The 19805-nt window shown below is 43.2% G+C and overlaps 1 protein-coding gene across 1 annotated transcript in view; it reads right to left on the bottom strand.

Annotated features, from left to right (window-relative positions):
- Window positions 1-10447: 10447 nt before the first annotated feature.
- Window positions 10448-19805, bottom strand: part of kcnh5a (potassium voltage-gated channel, subfamily H (eag-related), member 5a) — an 87488-nt gene continuing 78130 nt past the window's right edge. The window contains exon 11 of the mRNA XM_084090133.1: window positions 10448-11700. Within this exon, the coding sequence (XP_083946259.1) occupies window positions 10537-11700 (1164 nt within the window). The 3' untranslated portion in view covers window positions 10448-10536. The remainder of the gene's footprint in view (window positions 11701-19805) is intronic.

Raw genomic sequence — 19805 nt, 5'->3', positions numbered from 1 at the left:
TGACACTCCCCTAAACAAAGCCCAAGAGGCGGCTAAGCCCCTTGTGGAATGAGCTCTGATGCCCCTTGGGGGCTGCACTCCCTTTGCTTCATAAGCCATAGTTATAGCGTCCACAACCCAATGTGAGAGGCGCTGCTTCGATATGGGACTCCCTCTGTGCAGGGAGGCCCATGAAACAAAGAGCTGGTCGCTCTTCCGGAAAGCGCTGGTCCTGGTCATATATGCCTGTAAAGGCGCGTGTCACTGTTACCGAGCGGCAAAGGTCGCGAATCGGGCTGAAATGTAGTGACAAAACCCATTTCATGAACGCCCTCATCCTCAGGAGTCCCAACGGCACAACCTGGGTGGATGAAGCCATGAGACCCTGCAGCCTGAGACACGTGCAATATTTTACTTTCGCCCCTTCTCTGAACTGTGACAGACAGTTCATCAGAGAGCGAACGCGCTCTTGAGAGAGACGCGCTCGCATGGAGACCGAGTTCAACTCCAAGCCCAGGAAAATGACATTCTGACTGGGCGTGAAATTGCTCTTGCTCACATTCACTTGGAACCCGAGCGATGTGATGTGTGCGAGCACACGGCCGGTGTCCTGCAACACCTTCTCCTTTGATTCGGCTATGATGAGCCAATCGTCTATGTAAGTCAGGATTCTCAGACCTGATATTCTCAGAGGTGCTAAGCCCGCCTCCGCACACAGACAGAAAGACCGGGGACTCAAACTGAGTCCAAACGCAAGAACTGTGAATTCGTAACATATGCCCTGGTAGGCGAAACGAAGAAACTTCCTGTGCGGAGGATAGATGCTTATGTGAAAGAAAGCATCTTTCAGATCGACTGATGTGAACCAGTCGTTCTGTTTTATGGCACGGGCGAGTGCGCCTTGTGTCAGCATTCTGAAATTGTATTTCCTCAAATGTTTGTTCAACACTCGAAGGTCCAAGATAGGGCGGAGAGAGCCGCCTTTTTTCGGGACCAGAAAATAACGGGAATAAAAACCCTGGTTCATCAGATTGGGGGGTACCATCTGAATCGCTCCCTTGTTTAGGAGAGATGAAATCTCCCCTTTCAGAATGTGTGAGGCGTTCTCTTCCGTGTGAGAAAATAGAATGCCGTTGAAATGCGGGGGTTTTACTGCGAATTGCAATCTGTAACCCTGCATTACTGTATGCATCACCCACTCGGGAGCCGAAACGGTTCGCCAAGCCGCTTCGTGACTCGCGAGTGCTCCCGCTCGGGCCAGAGCGGAGCTGTGTGAGACCAACAGCTTTATTTGTGATGCAATGGCGCCATCTAGTGGGCACACTGGAGGCGACATGCAGGGGTTCGGAGGGATTTCCTCTCTCTGTGGTGAGATCAGTTCTCTCTGCGGAGAGAGGTTTTCTCTCCGAAACGAATTCATTCGATTCGTATTTTTTGTGTTTTGTGTGTTTTGTGTTGGGCAAACACTGGGGCCGAAGCCTTTATTGAGAGAGTGAGGGGAACAGAATGTGGCCAGTGTGGTGTCACTGTGCTTAAACTTTCCCTCACAAAGGGCCCCCTGAACGTGGGGGGAAAACACACATTTCCTGAACACACGAGCTGGGCAGTCTCGACAGGCGGTGAGCTGACCCATCCGCGGGACCCCCTGAGTCTTTTGGACGGGGGTCCTAGAAGAGGAGGGGAGTCCGAAGGGCTCGCGGCACGTGAACATGGACTCGATGCCCCCATCGGCTGAACATCAGGCAGGCCGCTTGCGTTTCGAGTCGGTGGGGTTGGGATTCGCAGGTCTCCCGGCCGCGGCGGGAGCGGGCTTACCCCAGTGCTTGTTTGTAGGTGCTGGGTTATGTTGCCGTGGCGGTGGTTTGTTTGGCGGTGGTCTTGCCCTGATGAAACTGTCGTCCCGTGGCCGGTGGGTTAGGCAAACGCACACGGGGCGCCTGGCGTGGGACCGCCTTCCTGGGAAGGCATAGCTTGAAAGCCTCATCCTCCTTCTTCTTATCGTCACACCGTTGTTGCATCAGTGCGACGGCGGGGCCGAAGAGAGCCCGGCCGGGCTCCTCCGGCGCGCCCGCGATGCGCCGCTTCTCGCTGTCAGGGAGTCCCGACAGGTTCAGCCAGAGCGCGCGCTCTCCCACCACGGAAAGCGCCATGGAGTGCCCGCAAGCTTGGACAGCCTGCCGAGCGTTACGGAGGACGAGGTCGTTCACCGTAACGATCTCCTTCCAGAGGGTCTCAGAAGGATTTCCCTTTTCCAACTGTTGCCCTAATTCCTCGAGGATCTCCGCCTGGTAGGCGGAGAGAAGCGAAGAAACATTAAGGGCCCTGACAGCCACGGCCGAGGACTTATAAGCTGCCTGGTGAACGGAGGCAGCAAAACGGTCCATCTTGTTAGGCAAGACCGGCTTAGGGGGAGCGAGCAGCCCGCCCTGAGCGGGGTTAAGGTGCCTGGCGATGGAAAGCTCAATGGCGGGAGGTTCGCCCATACCGTGCGCTGCCATGCCCTTAAACTCGAGTCCCGTGAGACCGTGTCTGAAGTCGAGCGGGTCGCTCCAATAATTTTTCATGTGCTTCGCGCACGCCGGGAGGATGGGGAAGAGTTGTTTCCTCGGGCCGGGAGGGGGTCCCAGCACTTTCCCATCATATATATCCCTCTCCTGGTCGGTGGCGCTCTGTGGCGCCGGCCATTCAATGTTGAGACGAGCGGCCGCTCGCTCACACACTTCCAGGAGGATGGCTTTAGGCAAAGCCGCGTGGGCGGTAGCCTGGGGAACACCAGAGGGCGGGATGGCCTCCTCGTCCTCTGAAACCCCAAGAATGGCCGCATCCTCCTCTTCGCCAGAACCGGCCGGTTCGTGGGCAAGAGCGAGGTTGTCCCCGAAGATGTCCTCTTCGGGGAAGGCGGGATTGGGCTGGTCAGCCCAGACGAGAGACGTTGCGCCCCGGGAGGCCCCCGGTAGCGCGTCGCCATCACCGTGTCCCCCGTCCGAGTCAGAAGGGCTGAGCTCGGAGCACTGTGTCACTGCCACCTTAAAACGGCGTTTAAGCAGCTTCCTAGGCAGCATGAGGCAGAAGCTGCAATTCTCCGGGTTCTCCAGGGCTTCTCGAGCGTGCTTAGAACCCAAACAGACAACGCAAAGCTGATGAAGATCCTTAGCTGCGATAAGGGCACCACACGCGGCCGGGCAGGCCCGTGAAAGGCTATCCCCTGGAGAGGCTGCAGGCTTGGACAGTGACATACCAGCGAAGAAATCAGAGAAATCCGTGGCGGGCAGCAATGAGGAGAAACGGTGAAAATAGCGAGAGCGTGGGCGGCTCCGAATGCAAAGCAGCAGCAGTTGAAAAATAAACAACTGTCACGTCCGGCGGAGGCTGATCTGGCCGATATGTCCTCCTGAAGACACGAGGTGAGCAGTGTAAAAATCAACCGAGCTGTGAGATGCAGAGATCGTGAGAAGCGAATGTCAACTGTGGAATAGCAGCGCGCCCAGCTGTTATATGCCCGTAGGTGAGGGGGTGTGGCCTCACCTGGCATTGGCTGCGCGCTTCTGTCTGTCTAGCCAGACTTGGTGCAATTGGATGCTTCTGCAGAGGTCAGGTATGGATGCCCTTCCCATAGGTGGATCTCGAACACGAGATGATGAAAGAGAACTGTTTTTCGTTTGCTAATTTGTATGAATACAATATGCATAAACTCCACTAAGGGTTAAGTTTAGGGGTGGACTTTCATGCTTTTCCCCCCCTCAAAATCATACATTTTCCTATGAAAATTATGAATTTGCCAAAATGTAAAACAGTTAGATTTTCTTATGAGACTGGGTTGGTATTGTGCATCTCTGGGCCAAAATGTAAAACAGTTAGGTAGAGCATTCAGAATCCCCTTTAACAATGCTGGAATCATGATGCAACATAATTGTAACATACAAAACCTTGATGAAATTTTCTCCCTCCTACAACAAGTACACATATCATGTAAACTAAGCACTGTCAAATTATTATGACAAATGCCTCACTAAATGACTTCTCAACCATTTGGCTTGACACACATGAAGCAGCATCACAGTTTGTCTGATGGAGCATAGAGTTTCCTTTTTCACTTTCACTTCAACCTTTAAAAATGCCATAGAATATTAAATACATATATAATATATATTTAAAAAAATTAAAAAAACATGGTAATTTATAAAATTGTACCTATGACTAATATGTGTATCACACACTTAACACACTTAAAACCATATAAAGAGAAAAAGTTTAAATCAATCCATGTTGCAGATTTGAATTGTGTACTTGCGCTCTCCTTACAAAATTGCTTACCTCGGTATAGTGTCAGGATGGCTTATTATTCAACTCTAGTCATTCCGCATTTGATATTGGTGAAATTTGCCTGAATGGTTTCAGCGAATGACCTTGATTTACAGAGTAACTCTCCAGTCCATCTTGAGGGATCTGATTATAGAAAATAGATTTAAAAGTCCTCAGGTCAACACTGTTGGCAAGGTAAAACATTTCCACAGAGATTAAGATCGAAGTTGTCAAGGAAACAGCTGCACTGTATCACAACTTGTGGAGGTTCTGTTGGAGTTGGGTCAGTGTGTCAGATCATTCAGTGCTTTTTTTTTTTTTTTACAATTGAGATTATCAGTGACAAACTGAATCATTGAAACAGGACAATATAGACATAGTGGACAATATTAAAACAGTGTGTGATGCAATGACATTTCTAATAATACAAAAACAATGTGCATTGTAATATAAGTTAAATGAAAAAAATGACAAGATGAGTAAATTAGCACAATTATTTTTTTATTTTATAACATCAGTGTACTACACTGTATATAACAAATTATTAATATTCATGCCAGTGTGGTAAAAATAAACACTTTCCCCCACCTCCCTCAGAAATATTATCATAACAATATTTTTACACTGATAAAAAGGTAGTCTCATTTACAGTGGAAAAGGAGCTTAATAATAAACTCAGTGGTCACTGCTTCCAAAAGGGTAAGAGGAGCCTGGGCAGCACTTCAGCTATGAGAACAGATGAGAGCAATGAAATTCTGCTGAGGTCTGAAAAAATGCCGTCCTAAAAGAAAGTGATGATTAACCCTCCCTCAAGTGTGTGAATGAACTGAAATGATTTATCTGACACCTATTTCTAGCCTGTTAGAAAGTTAGTTATAACCTTGGCTGCTTTTTTTTCAATTAAAAAACACGAGGTTCTTTTTAAGTAAATGTCTAATCTTTGCCTTTACAGTGCCTATAAAATATATTCACTCTATTTTTCATGTTTTATTGTTGTACAGCACTGAAACTGAATCATGGTGGACTGAATCATTTGGCTTTTTGTCAGTGATCAACAACAACAACAACAACAAAAAAGACTTTAATTTCAAAAGGTAAAGCAGATCTTTATACAGTGATTAAAATAACTATAAATATAATAATGGTAAGTATTCGTGTTAATGTGACTTGTCAAAATCATCACTGGTGCAGCCAACTGGTTTGTAGCCATATAAATAGTCAATGTTAAATGGATCTCGCTTGTGTGTAGTCTCTGATGATTATAAATACCTCTATCTGCAAGGTCCAAGTTTTGGTGAGTCAGAACTGCGGCTGTACATAAACCATGAAGAAAAACTAATATTCCAAGCAACTCTGCAAACAAAAAGCAATAGAAAGGCACAAGCCAGGAAATGGATGCAAAAACAGTTCCAAGTTAAATCCGTAATTAAGAAATAGACAAGCTTTAGTCACAGCTTTATAAGGGAGTGACAAAGATAAGTCACTGTTGCATATGAGATCTCGTCTACAGTTTGCCAGAAGACATGTGGGAGATTCCGAAACAAGCTGGAAGTAGGTTCTGTTGTCTGATGAGAATAAAATCAAGCTTTCTGGCCATCAGACTTAACGGCATGTTTGTTGAAAGCCAAACTGCACATGATCAGAAACACACCCTCATGGGGATGCTTCTCTGCAAAAAGGCCGTGGCAGGTTTGTGAAGGTGGAGCGTAAAACGAATGCAGCAAAATACAGAGAAATTCTGATGGAGTCTGCAAAGACACCTACAAATGAATCCATTTCCAGCAAAATGGTGACCTCAAGTATAAAGCTAATGTTTAATATGAACAAATCCAAAAGTCCAGATGTCAATCAAAACATTTTTTGATTTATGGGTTGCACTTGATAAAGGCTCATCTACTTAAGCTATCCTTAAGCAATCATTTTGTATAACAACTGTAAGAAGTTCTGACCAATGGGCAATGTAGATATTTGACATAAAATATTAGTGTACAAAAAAAAAAAGCCAGTGAGGTTTAATGTTGTAAAACGATACAACACAAAAACTTATGATGGCATGAATCCTTTTTAAAGGCACTGTAGCTAATATTTGGTGAGAGACAATCAATATTCATGTTATTAAATAAACTATTGTAGGCCAAAAAATGATTTTTTTTTAACATCATCCCACCTTTTGGTTTTACATTTTCTTTTCTTTTTCTTTTATGGAGACTGGAGATAAATGGCAATTTAAAATCAGTTAGACCTACTATTAATCTGATGATTATGTTGCAATGGCCAGCATGTATTGATAGTCATCAAAAACTTCCTGTATTGGCATGTAATGTATTTTAATGAACAGCATAATATTGTATTTTGTGATGTGTTTTTTGTGATTTAGTGCCCAGGCCTCTGCCCATTGTGTGTGTGTGTGTGTGTGTGTGCATGAAAAGTCGCAGCAAAACACTGCTTTGGCAGGCAAATATCATTCCCATTGGCATTAAGTTTTATACAGTTCAAAAATGCAGCATGCAGTCAGATGCCCAGAGTCCAACGCCTCACTAGGCACATGGTGCTCACCATCGGCTCCCAGCGTGTGTAAGGATCAGGCACGTCATTCCAAACCCACCCCACTCCAAAAAGTTTCAATACCCAGTGGAGTTGAATACCCTCATAATTTTCTGAAAACTGTATGTAATCCTCGGAACAGGCACCCTTGGATTCACGCAGCGAGCCAGCTCCATTCGATTACAGAGACTCGCGTAATCTGCCACACTTTTACAGCTTTTAGCATCTATTATATCCATCTCTTCAATTTCATGGGAGACTCAAAGAATAATCCTTTCACTGTCTGTGCTCCTCTCTGCTGGGCTGAATGACAGGAAAAATAACTCAAACAGAATGAAGGAGCACAGGACACTGAAATCTCAAAGCATGAAACCAGTGAATGAAAAAAGCACATAATCAAGGGTGTTTTATGTTTCATGATGCTGATCAAAGTGTGAGATATTATTAGAAGATATTACATCATGTCTACACCAGACAAAAGTGGCGCGTCAAAAGCTAATAGAACCCATTATAATCAGCGATGCTGTCTACACTGGATTTGGCGCGACGCAACACGACAGTAAACTGATGCCCCACACTATTGCTGATGCAGACTTTAGATATGAAGAACAAATCGATTTGCAGTGGTCGCTTTGTCACGTTGTGACTACATTGTAGACAGCCGACATCAAGTCCAATGTAGACAAGGTGTAATTGTTATTATTTTCATGCTTTAAAAAGTTCACCCAAAGATGAAACTTCTGTCATCCTTTACTCACTCTCATATCATTAAAACCTATATGACTTATATGACCAAAGGTGATATGTTAAAGAATGTACTAGCCCATCTTTTCCACATTTAAGTTAATGAGAATCCAAGCAAAACAAAACAAAACAAAACAAAAAAGATGTCAAATTGACCAGTACATCAACATTTCTCATTTTGTGTTCCTCTGAAGAAAGTCATACAGGTTTGAAGTTAAATGGTGATAAAATTATGACAGAATTGTTGTTGTTGTTGTTGTGAACTATCCCTTAAAACTATTCTAAATTTAAAATAATGTGGTTTAGAAATACTACAGCCAGTAAATTATATTTATCTGAATCCTGTCATCTTTGAAATGTTTATTTTGCTTAAGTAGCAAAACAGTGATGTCATTTACACATCAGTAACCTAATAAGGCTTTTATCATCATCCACTGGTGACAGGTAATAATGGGATTGGGAATTTGAGCAGGACACTGATGTAATGTTATTAGTACAACAGTTCTAATGTCTTTGGTCCCCATGAACATCATAACCTCTGAAATGATGATTAAACAATAGTAGTGACCTAATATTATTATCCAAGCACTTACAGTGATGAGCATGTGTTTATCAAAGACAGAACCAAATTAGGGAATAACTAGAGAGTAGAAAGTACCACTGAAGAACTGTTGCTTGTTTGCGGATTGCTTTATGACAGAACATTTTCATTGTAAAGGATCTATAGGCATTAAAAGTAAAATTAATACAACCACACTCCTGTTGGTGTAGTATTAATCTTAATAGTCTCTCTTTTGAACCCCATTCACAACTGAACATCCCTTGTGTTGGTATGAACATCACCAGAATGGACTAATAACATTACAATAGAACTGATGGGAAATAAGAGGTGAATGAGCATTAGTCATTATGTTATAAACCCTCTAAAGCACCCTTTATGCTGATATGCAGTGAGTCACCGCCTGTGGATATAATATCATTAAGAAAGTTCCCCACAGCACTTTCAAATTACCAACCATTAGGTTCTTTCAAAAACAACACCTTAGTAGGCGGTTCAGTGTGGCTTTAGTTTGGGTACTGTATTAAAATGTGAAGGTTTTGAAATATGCATCTGGACTGAAATTAATTGTGGGTACTATATATTGATATCTATTGGGAAACAATACCAGGGATCCATGACCTTTTATATGAAACACAATGTTGATGTCATGCAAATAATTCAGTGCATGCTTGTATAATTTCCAAATGACCTGAATGTGTTCATGCTTTCCAAATGCAACCCCCCCCCCTCCCCTCCCCTCCCCTCCCCTCCCCCACTTTGTGACTTGCACTTTGTATGTTTGCATAATTGATAAGGGAAAAACAATTAGTCCGTAGTCCTACCATGCCAGAGCTAAATCCATCCAGCATGCAGATATATCTCTCTAAAACATGTAAAACAGCTCCCCAAAAATTGGGCTAAATCATTTCTCTCTCATCTATCATAACGTTCCACAAAATAATGGAATTTGAAACAGCGGTGGTAATGAAATGGGTTTCACATATCAAAAGTGAGTTTAGTTATTGGATTATCTCCTTAATCACATCCAAGAAATCATCTAGGCAAACAATTTCATAAACTTCCAATCATTTGAGCAATCAGGGATAGTTCACCTAAAAATGAAAGTTCTGTCATAATTTACTCACCCTGGTGTGTATCCTTCAAATCTGTATGACTTTCTTTCTTCAGTGTTTCACAAAATCTTGCAAAATGTCTTAGTGGTTTTTTGTCCATACACTGAAAGTCTATAGTTTGAAATGCAATTGGTCTATATACTCAATATACAAAACTCACGTACAGAAAGCGGTTGTGTGCAACTCTGTCAAGTAAGCGATTAAATGCACTTGCATCTCAAAATGCCTTTATGACACGAAATTAACGTAAACACGGTCAATTATATCTTAAGGAATTAAACGGGCAGGATAAAACATCTGATATGTCAAAATAGATCTGTGCATTTGTGTGAATGCAGCCTATTAGATCTCATGCTGTCTATGATGTCATCAGTAATAATCAAACAGCAGTAAAGCTGAGAAAGAGAAAAATCACTGCTCTTGACTAGAAAACATTCAGATACTTAAGCACACCATTTATTGCTTATAATATGTTTCATTGTTCCTCTTTATTATTTATGATTTGCTTGTATGTTTTGAAGCTATAGTCAGTTGAAAACTCTTAACATTTTAATTTAATTTTTAATTTGCAATTAAATTAAATTATACAAGTAATTAAATAAAAATGCACACAAAAATTTGAGATTAAAAGTTGGTAAACTAATTACGATAAAATGTAGATCATTTTGGAATCGGATCAGATTTTGAGGTGCCTAAATATTCCCACCCCTAATTGGAAGTAAATTCATTACGGATCATTACACATTTGCTTTGAAAGTACCAAGTAGTCACACAGTATGAAAAAATAAATAAATAGATGTTATTCAAAATATCTCCTTTTGTGCTTTGGAGTGACATGAGGGTGAATAAATGATGGCAGAATTTAATTTTTTGGGCAAGCCATACCTTTAAATGACTGTAGCTATTAATAGCCATTTCACTATGAAGAATGACCGATGGAGGTATTGACCAAGCCTGATTCTGCCTTACAGCAACCCAAGATCCCTAATCTGGGGCACCAAGCCATCACTCAAACAGAAAATGCCCTGAAATATCACCTGGTTAGAAGATTCCATGTGCAATGTCAGAATAAAATCATCTCCGCATGCAACCGATTCCATACATTTACAAGCAACTACTATCCATAGAGAAGATTTCATTGGCAGGCCAGATTCCAGCTGGACATGCAAGTATATATTTACAACAGCAAGGATCCTTCCCCTAATCATCAGTAGTCACCTTTCCTTCCTGAGTGAGAGGAAGGGAAACGATAAATAAAAACAGCATATCAATATCTAAATATATTTATCCTATTCAAAGGGGTCCATCGTCCCCCTCTGTCTCTGGAGTGACAGGCTGAGAAAGGGCAAAGATGTCCTGGCACTGATGTGTAGTTTTTGGCGAGGAGGTCTGAGGAGGTGGGGAAGGTTTCCTCTTCTCTGACAGAAGTCTCAAAATCTCCCCCACCTGGTCCTCCAGAGCTGCTAGCCGGCTATTTAACGTCTGGATGTCTTCTTTTAGTTCAAGCTTTGCCTCATACAGGCTGTTTTGAAGCGCTGCCTGTTCAGAGACAGGCTGAAATTGAATCCCCCGAAGGGTCACGTCACCCACTCCGGGACTAGGCTGATCATATGGGTTCCTTTCTATCGAGGCCCTGTCGTACGGGCTCCGTGAATCACCTACCCGGTCAATACGCAAGTCACTCTTTGTTATTCCGCTGTCGCAGGAATCAGTCTTGTGTAGGGCAGTATTCTCATCAGTCTCATCACTACTGTTACCGTTTCCACCAGTACCCCTTTCGTTAGATCCCCCACCCTCTGCTTCCTGGTTCTTCCCATTGTCTGAGATCACATTCAGGGGCTGGGACACATCCCCCCACTCCTCTTCCTTCTGCTGCGGCTGCTTCTCTAGTTCCAGCGGAGGCATGGGAGATGATCCTGATGCAATGTTATGGAAACGCATCCAGCCTCGTCCCCTTCCTCCTCTGGGTCTCACAGGACTAGTTACTTTTAGACAATTCGAGTCCTCTACGCCAAAGCTGGGCTTGAGCTCCATAGCCTCATGGCCTTCGCTGTTGGGTTCCTCGGTCTGAACGTAGGCTAGGGCGTTCTGGATTGGGGTTATTTGTGAGACCGTTACAACGCTAGAACCACCGTTCCCGTTTCCTGAGCCAGGGGTCCCGTTTTGCATGGTGGTCACATGTTGGTGTTGAAGGGGATGGTGGCCCTGGTACTGGGGCTGATATTGCTGCTGATGAAGCTGGTGGGACAGTGGTTGGAGGTGATGTTCCACCTGAAATTGGTTCCTCTCCAGGTCATGCTGGGATGAACCTTGCGTACGCATCTCCTTCTGCTGCTTAAACTTTTGGAAAAGTTTGCGGACAGGATGGTCCACGGGGATAGACAGGGTCACCTCGTTTTTCTGGTGTCTCCTCTCCTCTTCTTCTTTCTTCACATCGATAATCTTGCGAAAAACAATCTGTGGAGACACAATGATATGTAAGAAATCTGCATGTCTGGAGTCCTTGTCTGCACTGAATGAATTAAATAAAGACTTGATTTCAAGCTCTAAAAAGGCTCTACAGATAATATGAACATAAGAAGGAATAAAGAATTATTATGCTGGTTAAATCATCACGTCACGTTAGTCAAGCTCGCATCAGCTGACTCTCAGCTGATCCACGTCTACCTATAGGAATATGACACCTGTCACTGTATTCATATATAAGCTCCTTCAGTATTATCAACAGCTATCGCGTTTCTCAGGAGCCAGTTCCCTCCTCCATCCCAAGCTCCTCCTCTCATCAGTCAGGATTTGGCATTCTGATTATTCCTGAATCAGACTAAAATTCTCTAATTATGTTGTACATTAAAATTAATTAATGATATCTGCAATACATTCATGTTGGTTCTGTTCTGTTTACCCAAAGGGGAGTTCTTGCCCAGAACAGAACCATACTGCCAATCCAAACTGAATGCTAACTGTCAATTGTATTTGACGATAGTGGTCCTGACAGAAAAAGTGGCATATTTCAGAAATAGTCACATTGTGGGATATTAAGTCAGAATTGGGAGATGTAAAAGTCACAATTAAAAGAAAGTTGCAATTGCAAGACATACCTAGTTCTGTCATGAATCTCTAGATAGCACAGACTAATGGGTCCTTAATGCATTCTGCTGGCCATCACATCATCACTACATGGAACAAGCTGATAGGTCTCTGTTGCATTGGCAGCCAGTGAGCTTGCTTAATCAGCATTTAAATAGTCTGGTTCATAGTTTGCTATAAGCTGGTCCTACAGTGTGCTATTGGAGTTCCTCTGAAATCCTCTACCTCCCCCAGCTCCACCTGTCTAGATTGCTATGAGTAATATTATGTAAGCTATTTGCGCAGCAGCGGCAGGTATTGGCAGTAGCAAATCTCTATACTTGCTCTGCAGCAGCAGCAACAACAGCACCAGAAGCAGCATGTGTAGCAGATCGTGTCCACCAAGGCCAAATGCATTAACATTGTCATATTCACTAACACACCAATCTATCCTGAGAGTTGAGAGTTATAGAAATAAGGTCAAATTGTGACAAAGTATAAAGTATACTTTATGTATATATATAAAGTATAACAATAATGATTAGAGCTGTCAATTTAACTCGTTACTTAGATCAATTAATTACAGTAAAAAATTACATTTCATGCACTCGCCCTGCCCCAGATCTATGTAGGTCATCTGACATTTCATACAGTTGATTGATGATGAATATGATGCAGGGCAAAAACTCACTGCATGATGGAGCCTACAGAATGCAGTTAGAATGTCCCTAAAATTCAAGATATGGGGCAAAAATACCCCTATGAGTTTTTGTCTCATATTTAAATCATATGATATAATTACGCTATATGCTATATCACATGAGTAACGAGTGCTGTTTTTCTGTTCTGAATAGCACGAGTGCAAATGCAACACTGATTTTATACAACTGTTCAACAAATAAGAGGTTAATATTGTGTTATTTTAGACACAATATTGTCTGTTTTGCACAGTTTTGCCAACGAAAATATAAAGACAAAGCAGAACTGTTCGTCATTTCTGAATCTGGGTTTTGAACGAATGGGGTGAACCAAAGTTTCAATTGACCATTTATTAAGAGAACCATTTACTTCACTCCTGAATGAATCAGCCGCTTGAACGAATGGAATCAAATCGAATTGAATAAATAAATGGAGACATTTAACGCCACCTACTGGCAGTTTTAGTTTCATATTTAGAGTATAATTTCATTAAAAAATATAAAAAAATATATACATTTATTTATATATAAACTTTTATATAAACTTTTTACTGAATGAACCATTCACTGGAATTTTGGAATGGGGGCTATTCTGTTGTAAAGCTGGCTGGGTTTTGTTTCAACGAGAGCCCTTAATGATTTACATATCAGTATAAAAGATGTAGTATTGCTCTCATGCTTTCAGCCAGCTATAGGGTGAAGTGCCATTTGCATGGTTCCTGAGGCATGACAGTATTGCGCTGGACAGTAGTACACAAATTAAATTAACAACACTGGAGTTATGCCAGGTGGGTCAACATTCAGGTTCAGGAATTACAATGGTATCAAAAGTTTTAGCATTTAAACCACCAATACCTCGATGCTACCACAGATCTGTACACTGTTGTAGAGCTTTCACCCAGTAACATGACACCTCGCAGAAATAGACCGCCTGCCTCTCTGCCTTCCCTCCTCATCACTTCTCTTTCGGCTGTGTGCATACGCATGGCACTAGCTTTGATCGCATACATTTTAATTAGAGAGTGCTAATTAGCCACCCAAGCCCCCTAGCTGAGGACCCTGGGGAGGTCTGTACAGCCCCACCTCACCTGACATACTGAGGAGGTCATGCGGCCACACGGCTTGTTAGTTTTAATGGGATTTCATCACAAATTCAAAGACCAGCCTGGAATAACGCATTTTGTTTTGTGTAAAACTCACACTTGTAGAGAGGTCTAATCTTTATATCACTTACACATTATAGTAAAAAAAAAAACTCATAGAAAATTGCTACATTTTTTTCACTATCACTGTCGTGTGCGATAACATAACAGCGACCGTGCTGACTTAAAAAAAAAATCCTCCGGGCAAACATTGGTCTGTAGTGTTAAAAATAGAACAGAGCGTGTCACGTGCCCTTTAGTTATCCCCGTGCAGTCTTTCGGCACCCTGAAGTGCTGCGGCGCATGTCACTTCTCATCTCCCAGGAGGACTCTGGTAAATAATGAATCCAGCCCCCTTCTGCCTCTTCATATTATTTAAATGTCGCTTAGTACGAGCAGAACGAGATGGGAGTGATGGAGTAAACTAGAAAAAAAGTGAGAGTGGGCTATGAACGCTGTGTAGCCAAATACAAAGTAAGTGCTAGGATGCAGAATGAGAATGCTACAAAAGAAACAGAGGTGTGAGCAGTGATGGATGCTAAATATGTTTTGTTGGAAACACTAATCATCACATAACTGCTATTAACAGTTGTGACATCTAATTTGCATTCTGAATTTGACAAACGTCTATTTAGTCACTATTCAGAACAGTTCAAATTTGGCATGCACTGATATTAAAAGTTTGGCCAATACTGATAAGCCGTTAATTTTTTTTTTTATGTCATAACTGATAGTCCAATAATGGTCAATATTATAATGCAATGCTATTTTGTCTAAATAAATAGAAAACACAAAAAGCATCATAACATTATTATATACAGTATGGAAAATATATATTCATTTTGAGATTTGCTAAAGAATACATTTAACAGTGCTTTATAAATTAGTGTTTTTAAAGATCAACTTTAAATGTGTAGATGACAACAAAAGTAATCTAAAGGTAAAGAGGGAAAATGAGCACACACAATTAAATATTCATTATCAACTGATACCAGTCAATTAAAACAATATATAATATTGCCTTTAACCAGTATGATACTGATAATGCATCTCAAGTTTAAAACAGCCATATGTGTATCTGAGAAAACTTTTAAAACAACCCACATCCTCTAAAGGGTGAAGGGTAAAGCTGCTTAATAAAACTAATCTATCCCTGTCCACCATTAAATACCATTACATATATAAATGTGAAAATGCAGTGGAAATTATGTGTATGATATATGGATGCGATGTGATGTGCCCATGAAATGAAAAACAAAAAGAGCTGTGAATTATGTGGAGTGCCAGAATATGAAGAATTTACTCTTTGGCCTCGGCTATGTATGCGGTTTAATTATTCCCTTTGTGCAGCTTATTGGATAATGACAATTATCACAATGCTCAAGCTATCTGCTGAATAAAAGCAGAGACCGAAATAAAGAAAAAACACGTGTCAACAGCCTGCATCTCTGCTGCAGAGGGAAACTGATTAGGCATTTATAATGATCTCTTAGCATCCATGGGGAATTTAAATGAAGAATCCAATATTTCATTTACACTCTCTGGAGCCAGTGTTATTATTCTAACATTCTTCACCTGTGTGAAGTGACTTTTTTTTCTCTTCCAACAAAGACGGATTGCATAATTGGAATAATTGCACAGGCATGCCGGGTCAATCTTGTTTTATTTAACACAGCTGTGAGTTCATTTCTGGACAGAAACTCAAACTAATGAGCTGTAGTATTAAAGTAGTGTTGCTGCATGTCTGAACACCAAAAACTGTCCAGCCTGCAATTCAAGAGAACTGTCACAGTAAGAGTATCAGGGACAAATCTACACAGCATTTCTTCTAGATTTCCAGAGATAACATCAGCCCCACACAGCAACAGCAGCTCAACCAATGGCATACGTTTGGGGGCGGGGCAATCTGTTTGGCCAACCAATGGCAGACGATTTTGTCTGCAATTCAAACTTGTTCAACAGGGAACCTAAGAATTTTTTTTTATTTTTTTATGTTATGGTGCATTGAAAATGAATGGGGTCCTACTGACTGCTGTTTTGGACCCCATTGACTTTAATTGAATGGACAAAAAAAAAAATGTCTTCGAAATATATTCTTTTGTGTTTTGAAAGTCAGTAATTTAGGTTTGGAACAATCTGAGGGTGAGTAAATTATAACAGCGTGTTTATTTTTGTGTGAAATGTCCCTTTAAGGTGAACAACAGTATCAAGAAAAATGTCAAAAAGGCTAAAGGGATAGTTCACCCAAAAATGAAAATTACCCCATGATTTACTCACCCTCAAGCCATTCTAGGTATATATGATATGACTATCTTCTTTCAGACGAACACAATCGGAGTTATATTAAAAAATATCATTGCTTTTCCAGTGAATCGCGGTCCTGATTTTGAAGTCCAAAAAAGTGCATCCATGCATCATAAAAGTAATCCATGTGACACCAGGGGGTTAATAAAGTTAGAATTTTTTCATTTTTGGGTGAACTAACCCTTTAAGTTTACCGGTAGAAATTTCAGTTCAACACAAACACCAACACCACGTGGAATGTACTTAGCGTTAGGCCGACTTTATGCAAACTGATATTGAGACAGAAGTAGAGTAGATCCACAAGCTCAGAAAAGAGGCTACATGGTTACAGAGGAAAAAAGACAACATGAATGATTTTTTCAACCAGCAGAATGTGCTTGCTTCATCTCACTTTACCTGATTTTAAAGTGCCCCTATTATGCTTTTTTTAAATTATTACCTTTCATGCGGTGTGTAATATAGCTGTTTGTGAATGTAAAAGGTTCAGAGATCAAATTGCATGACAAATAAAGTTATTGTCACCTAAAAGAACAAATCGACTCTGAACTGCCAAAACGAGTCGTCAGCAATTCCAGTTTCACTTAATTTCAAATTTGCATAATGGCAGCCTATGTTCTTCATTGGCTGCCCGTGAACAATGTCTACATTGACCCTCAAACACTGGCTATGTTTACATGCAACCAAATAATTTGTTAGTAATCGGATTGACGGCTCTATCGGACTGAAAAGCCTTCATGTAAACACCTTAATCAATCTGATTGAGCTTTGATCCGAATTAAATTTCGATTGGATTGAAAGGAATGGTTTATTCCTTTTCTAATCCGATCGAGAGAACATGTAAACACTTGATCGGATTGAAAACCGAAACTGTAAGGACTGCGCGTGTGCAATGACATTGAAATTGCATTATGACGTATGAAACGCGAAACGAGCTGTTTCTTCCTGTTGAATAAAGTGTCATATAAATGAGTGTCCCATCATTCTAAAATTATCCTTTCACTCAGCGTCTGTGAAGTGGAGCAGGACAACGTCCCACCAGTCCTTGTTTCGGATTCTCATCCACAGACGACTGGTTTTGGGCTCGGGGAGGGGCATTTTTACTGCGTGATAAATATAAGCAGCACGGCACAACGGTTAATATGCTCATCGTCTCAACATTATGACCAGAAATGGGATTAAGTGCAGTTTAAAACAAATAAAGACTCTGTATATTCATGCAGGAGAAAAAAACGTCTCGGGTTACGACTGTAACCCTTGTTCCCCGAGAAGGGAACGAGACACTGCGTCGTCGTCGTGACGACACTATGGGAACGCCCCCAGCGTAACGCATCTGAAGCATGAATGAAATCTGTCCAATCCTGATTGGTGCTGCGTCATGACGTAGTGGATGACGGCATAGCCGGAAGATCCAAAGGGACGCCGGTTCAAACACACGTTAGCTACTTTGCGATGAAGCAAGCGCTCTGAACGTGATAGGTGTGGCGGCGAGACGCAGTGTCTCGTTCCCTTCTCGGGGAACAAGGGTTACAGTCGTAACCCGAGACGTTCCCCTTCGAGGGAACTCGCACTGCGTCGTCGTCGTGACGACACTATGGGAACGCAATGCCCACTATGCCACACCGTAAGCACGCCACCCTAGTGTGAAGCTAGAAGACCAGGCACACTTAGGACGCGAGCACTCTGGCGCCAGGCGTCACAGGGAGTTGCAGACTATAAAATCTTATGAAGGTGTGCGGAGTGGCCCACCCAGCCGCTTCGCAAATATCTTGAAGCGAGGCTCCAGAAAGGAGGGCTACCGAGGAGGCCATGCTCCTGGTAGAATGAGCCCTCACAGCTATAGGTGAAGGCAGATTGCGCACCTGATAAGCCGTGGCTATAGCCTGAACAATCCAATTACTGATTGTCTGCTTGGATGCAGGCAGCCCTTTCTTGGGTGAACCAAAGCACACCAATAACTGGTCTGACTTCCTCCACTGAGAGGACCTCTCAAGGTACACTCTCAGGGCTCTGACTGGGCAGAGCAGGTGAAGTCTCCCCTCTTCCGCCGTCACGTGAGGTGGAGGATGGAATGCCTGAAGAACCACTGACCGTGCCACATTAGATGGCACCTTGGGCACATAGCCCGGTCTAAGATGGCCTTAACTCCGCCAGGGGCAAACTCCAGGCAAGTTGGCATTATAGCCAAGGCCTGGAGATCCCCCACCCTCCTCAGAGAAGTGATAGCAAGGAGAAAGGCCACCTTAAGGGTCAGGTTCTTTGCCTCAGCCGACTCCAGTGGCTCGAAGGGGGCCTCAGCCAACCCTTCAAGAACCACCGCCAGGTCCCAGGTTGGAACTCTGAAACGTACAACCAGATGGTGCTTCCCCAAAGGCCCATCACCTACAGGCGAGTGGAAAGCCGCAATGGCAGCCACATACACCTTAAGTGTGGACGGGGTTAGAGCGGCGGAGAAACGATCTTGGAGGAACTCCAGCACTGAAGCCACTGGGCAGTCAACTGGGTCCACCTCACGCTCTCTACACCAAGTGGAAAACACATTCCACTTCAGGCTGTACAATCTCCTGGTAGAGGGAGCCCTGGAGCTGAGTAAGGTCTCGACAACATCTGCTGACAGGCCAGCCTCTAGGTACCGAGCCCCCTCAGGGGCCATACCCAAAGGTTCCACAGCTCTGGCCGGGGGTGAAATATTGTGCCCCCTGCCTGAGACAGCAGATCCCTCCTCAGAGGGACCTGCCACGGGAGGCCGTCTAGCAGAGCTATAATGTCCGAGAACCAAACTCGGGTCGGCCAGCGGGGTGCTACTAAAAGTAGACTGATCCCCTCTCGGCGAACCCGCTCCAAAACTCCCGGGAGCAGAGCGATCGGGGGAAATGCGTACAGACGCAGCCTCGGCCACGTCTGCATCATGGCATCCAGCCCCAGCGGAGCTGGATGCCTGAGAGAGAACCACAGTGGGCAGTGGGACGTCTCTTGAGACGCAAAGAGATCCACTTCCACCGGGCCAAATCTCACGCATATGGCTTTCACCACCTCTGGGTGGAGTCGCCACTCCCCGGGCCTCAGCCCCTGCCTCGACAGTACGTCTGCTCCCTGATTTTGGTCCCCGGGGACATACATCGCTCTGAGAGACGACAGTTTCCCCTGGGACCACAGGAGGATCTGGTGTGCCAGTCTGCATAGAGGGCGCGACCTCAGACCCCCCTGGTGATTCAGATACGCGACAACGGAAGTGTTGTCCGAGCGTATCAGGACATGGTGGCCGCGGAGGTCTGGGAAAAAGCTCCTCAGAGCTTTGTAGACCGCCAGCATTTCCAGGCAGTTGATGTGCCAGGAAGAGTGCCGGGTCTCCCAC

The sequence above is a fragment of the Abramis brama genome, assembly GCF_963993115.1.
Source record: "Abramis brama genome assembly, chromosome: 18".
Lineage (NCBI taxonomy): Eukaryota > Metazoa > Chordata > Actinopteri > Cypriniformes > Leuciscidae > Abramis > Abramis brama.
This window is presented reverse-complemented; position numbering and strand designations above follow the sequence as displayed.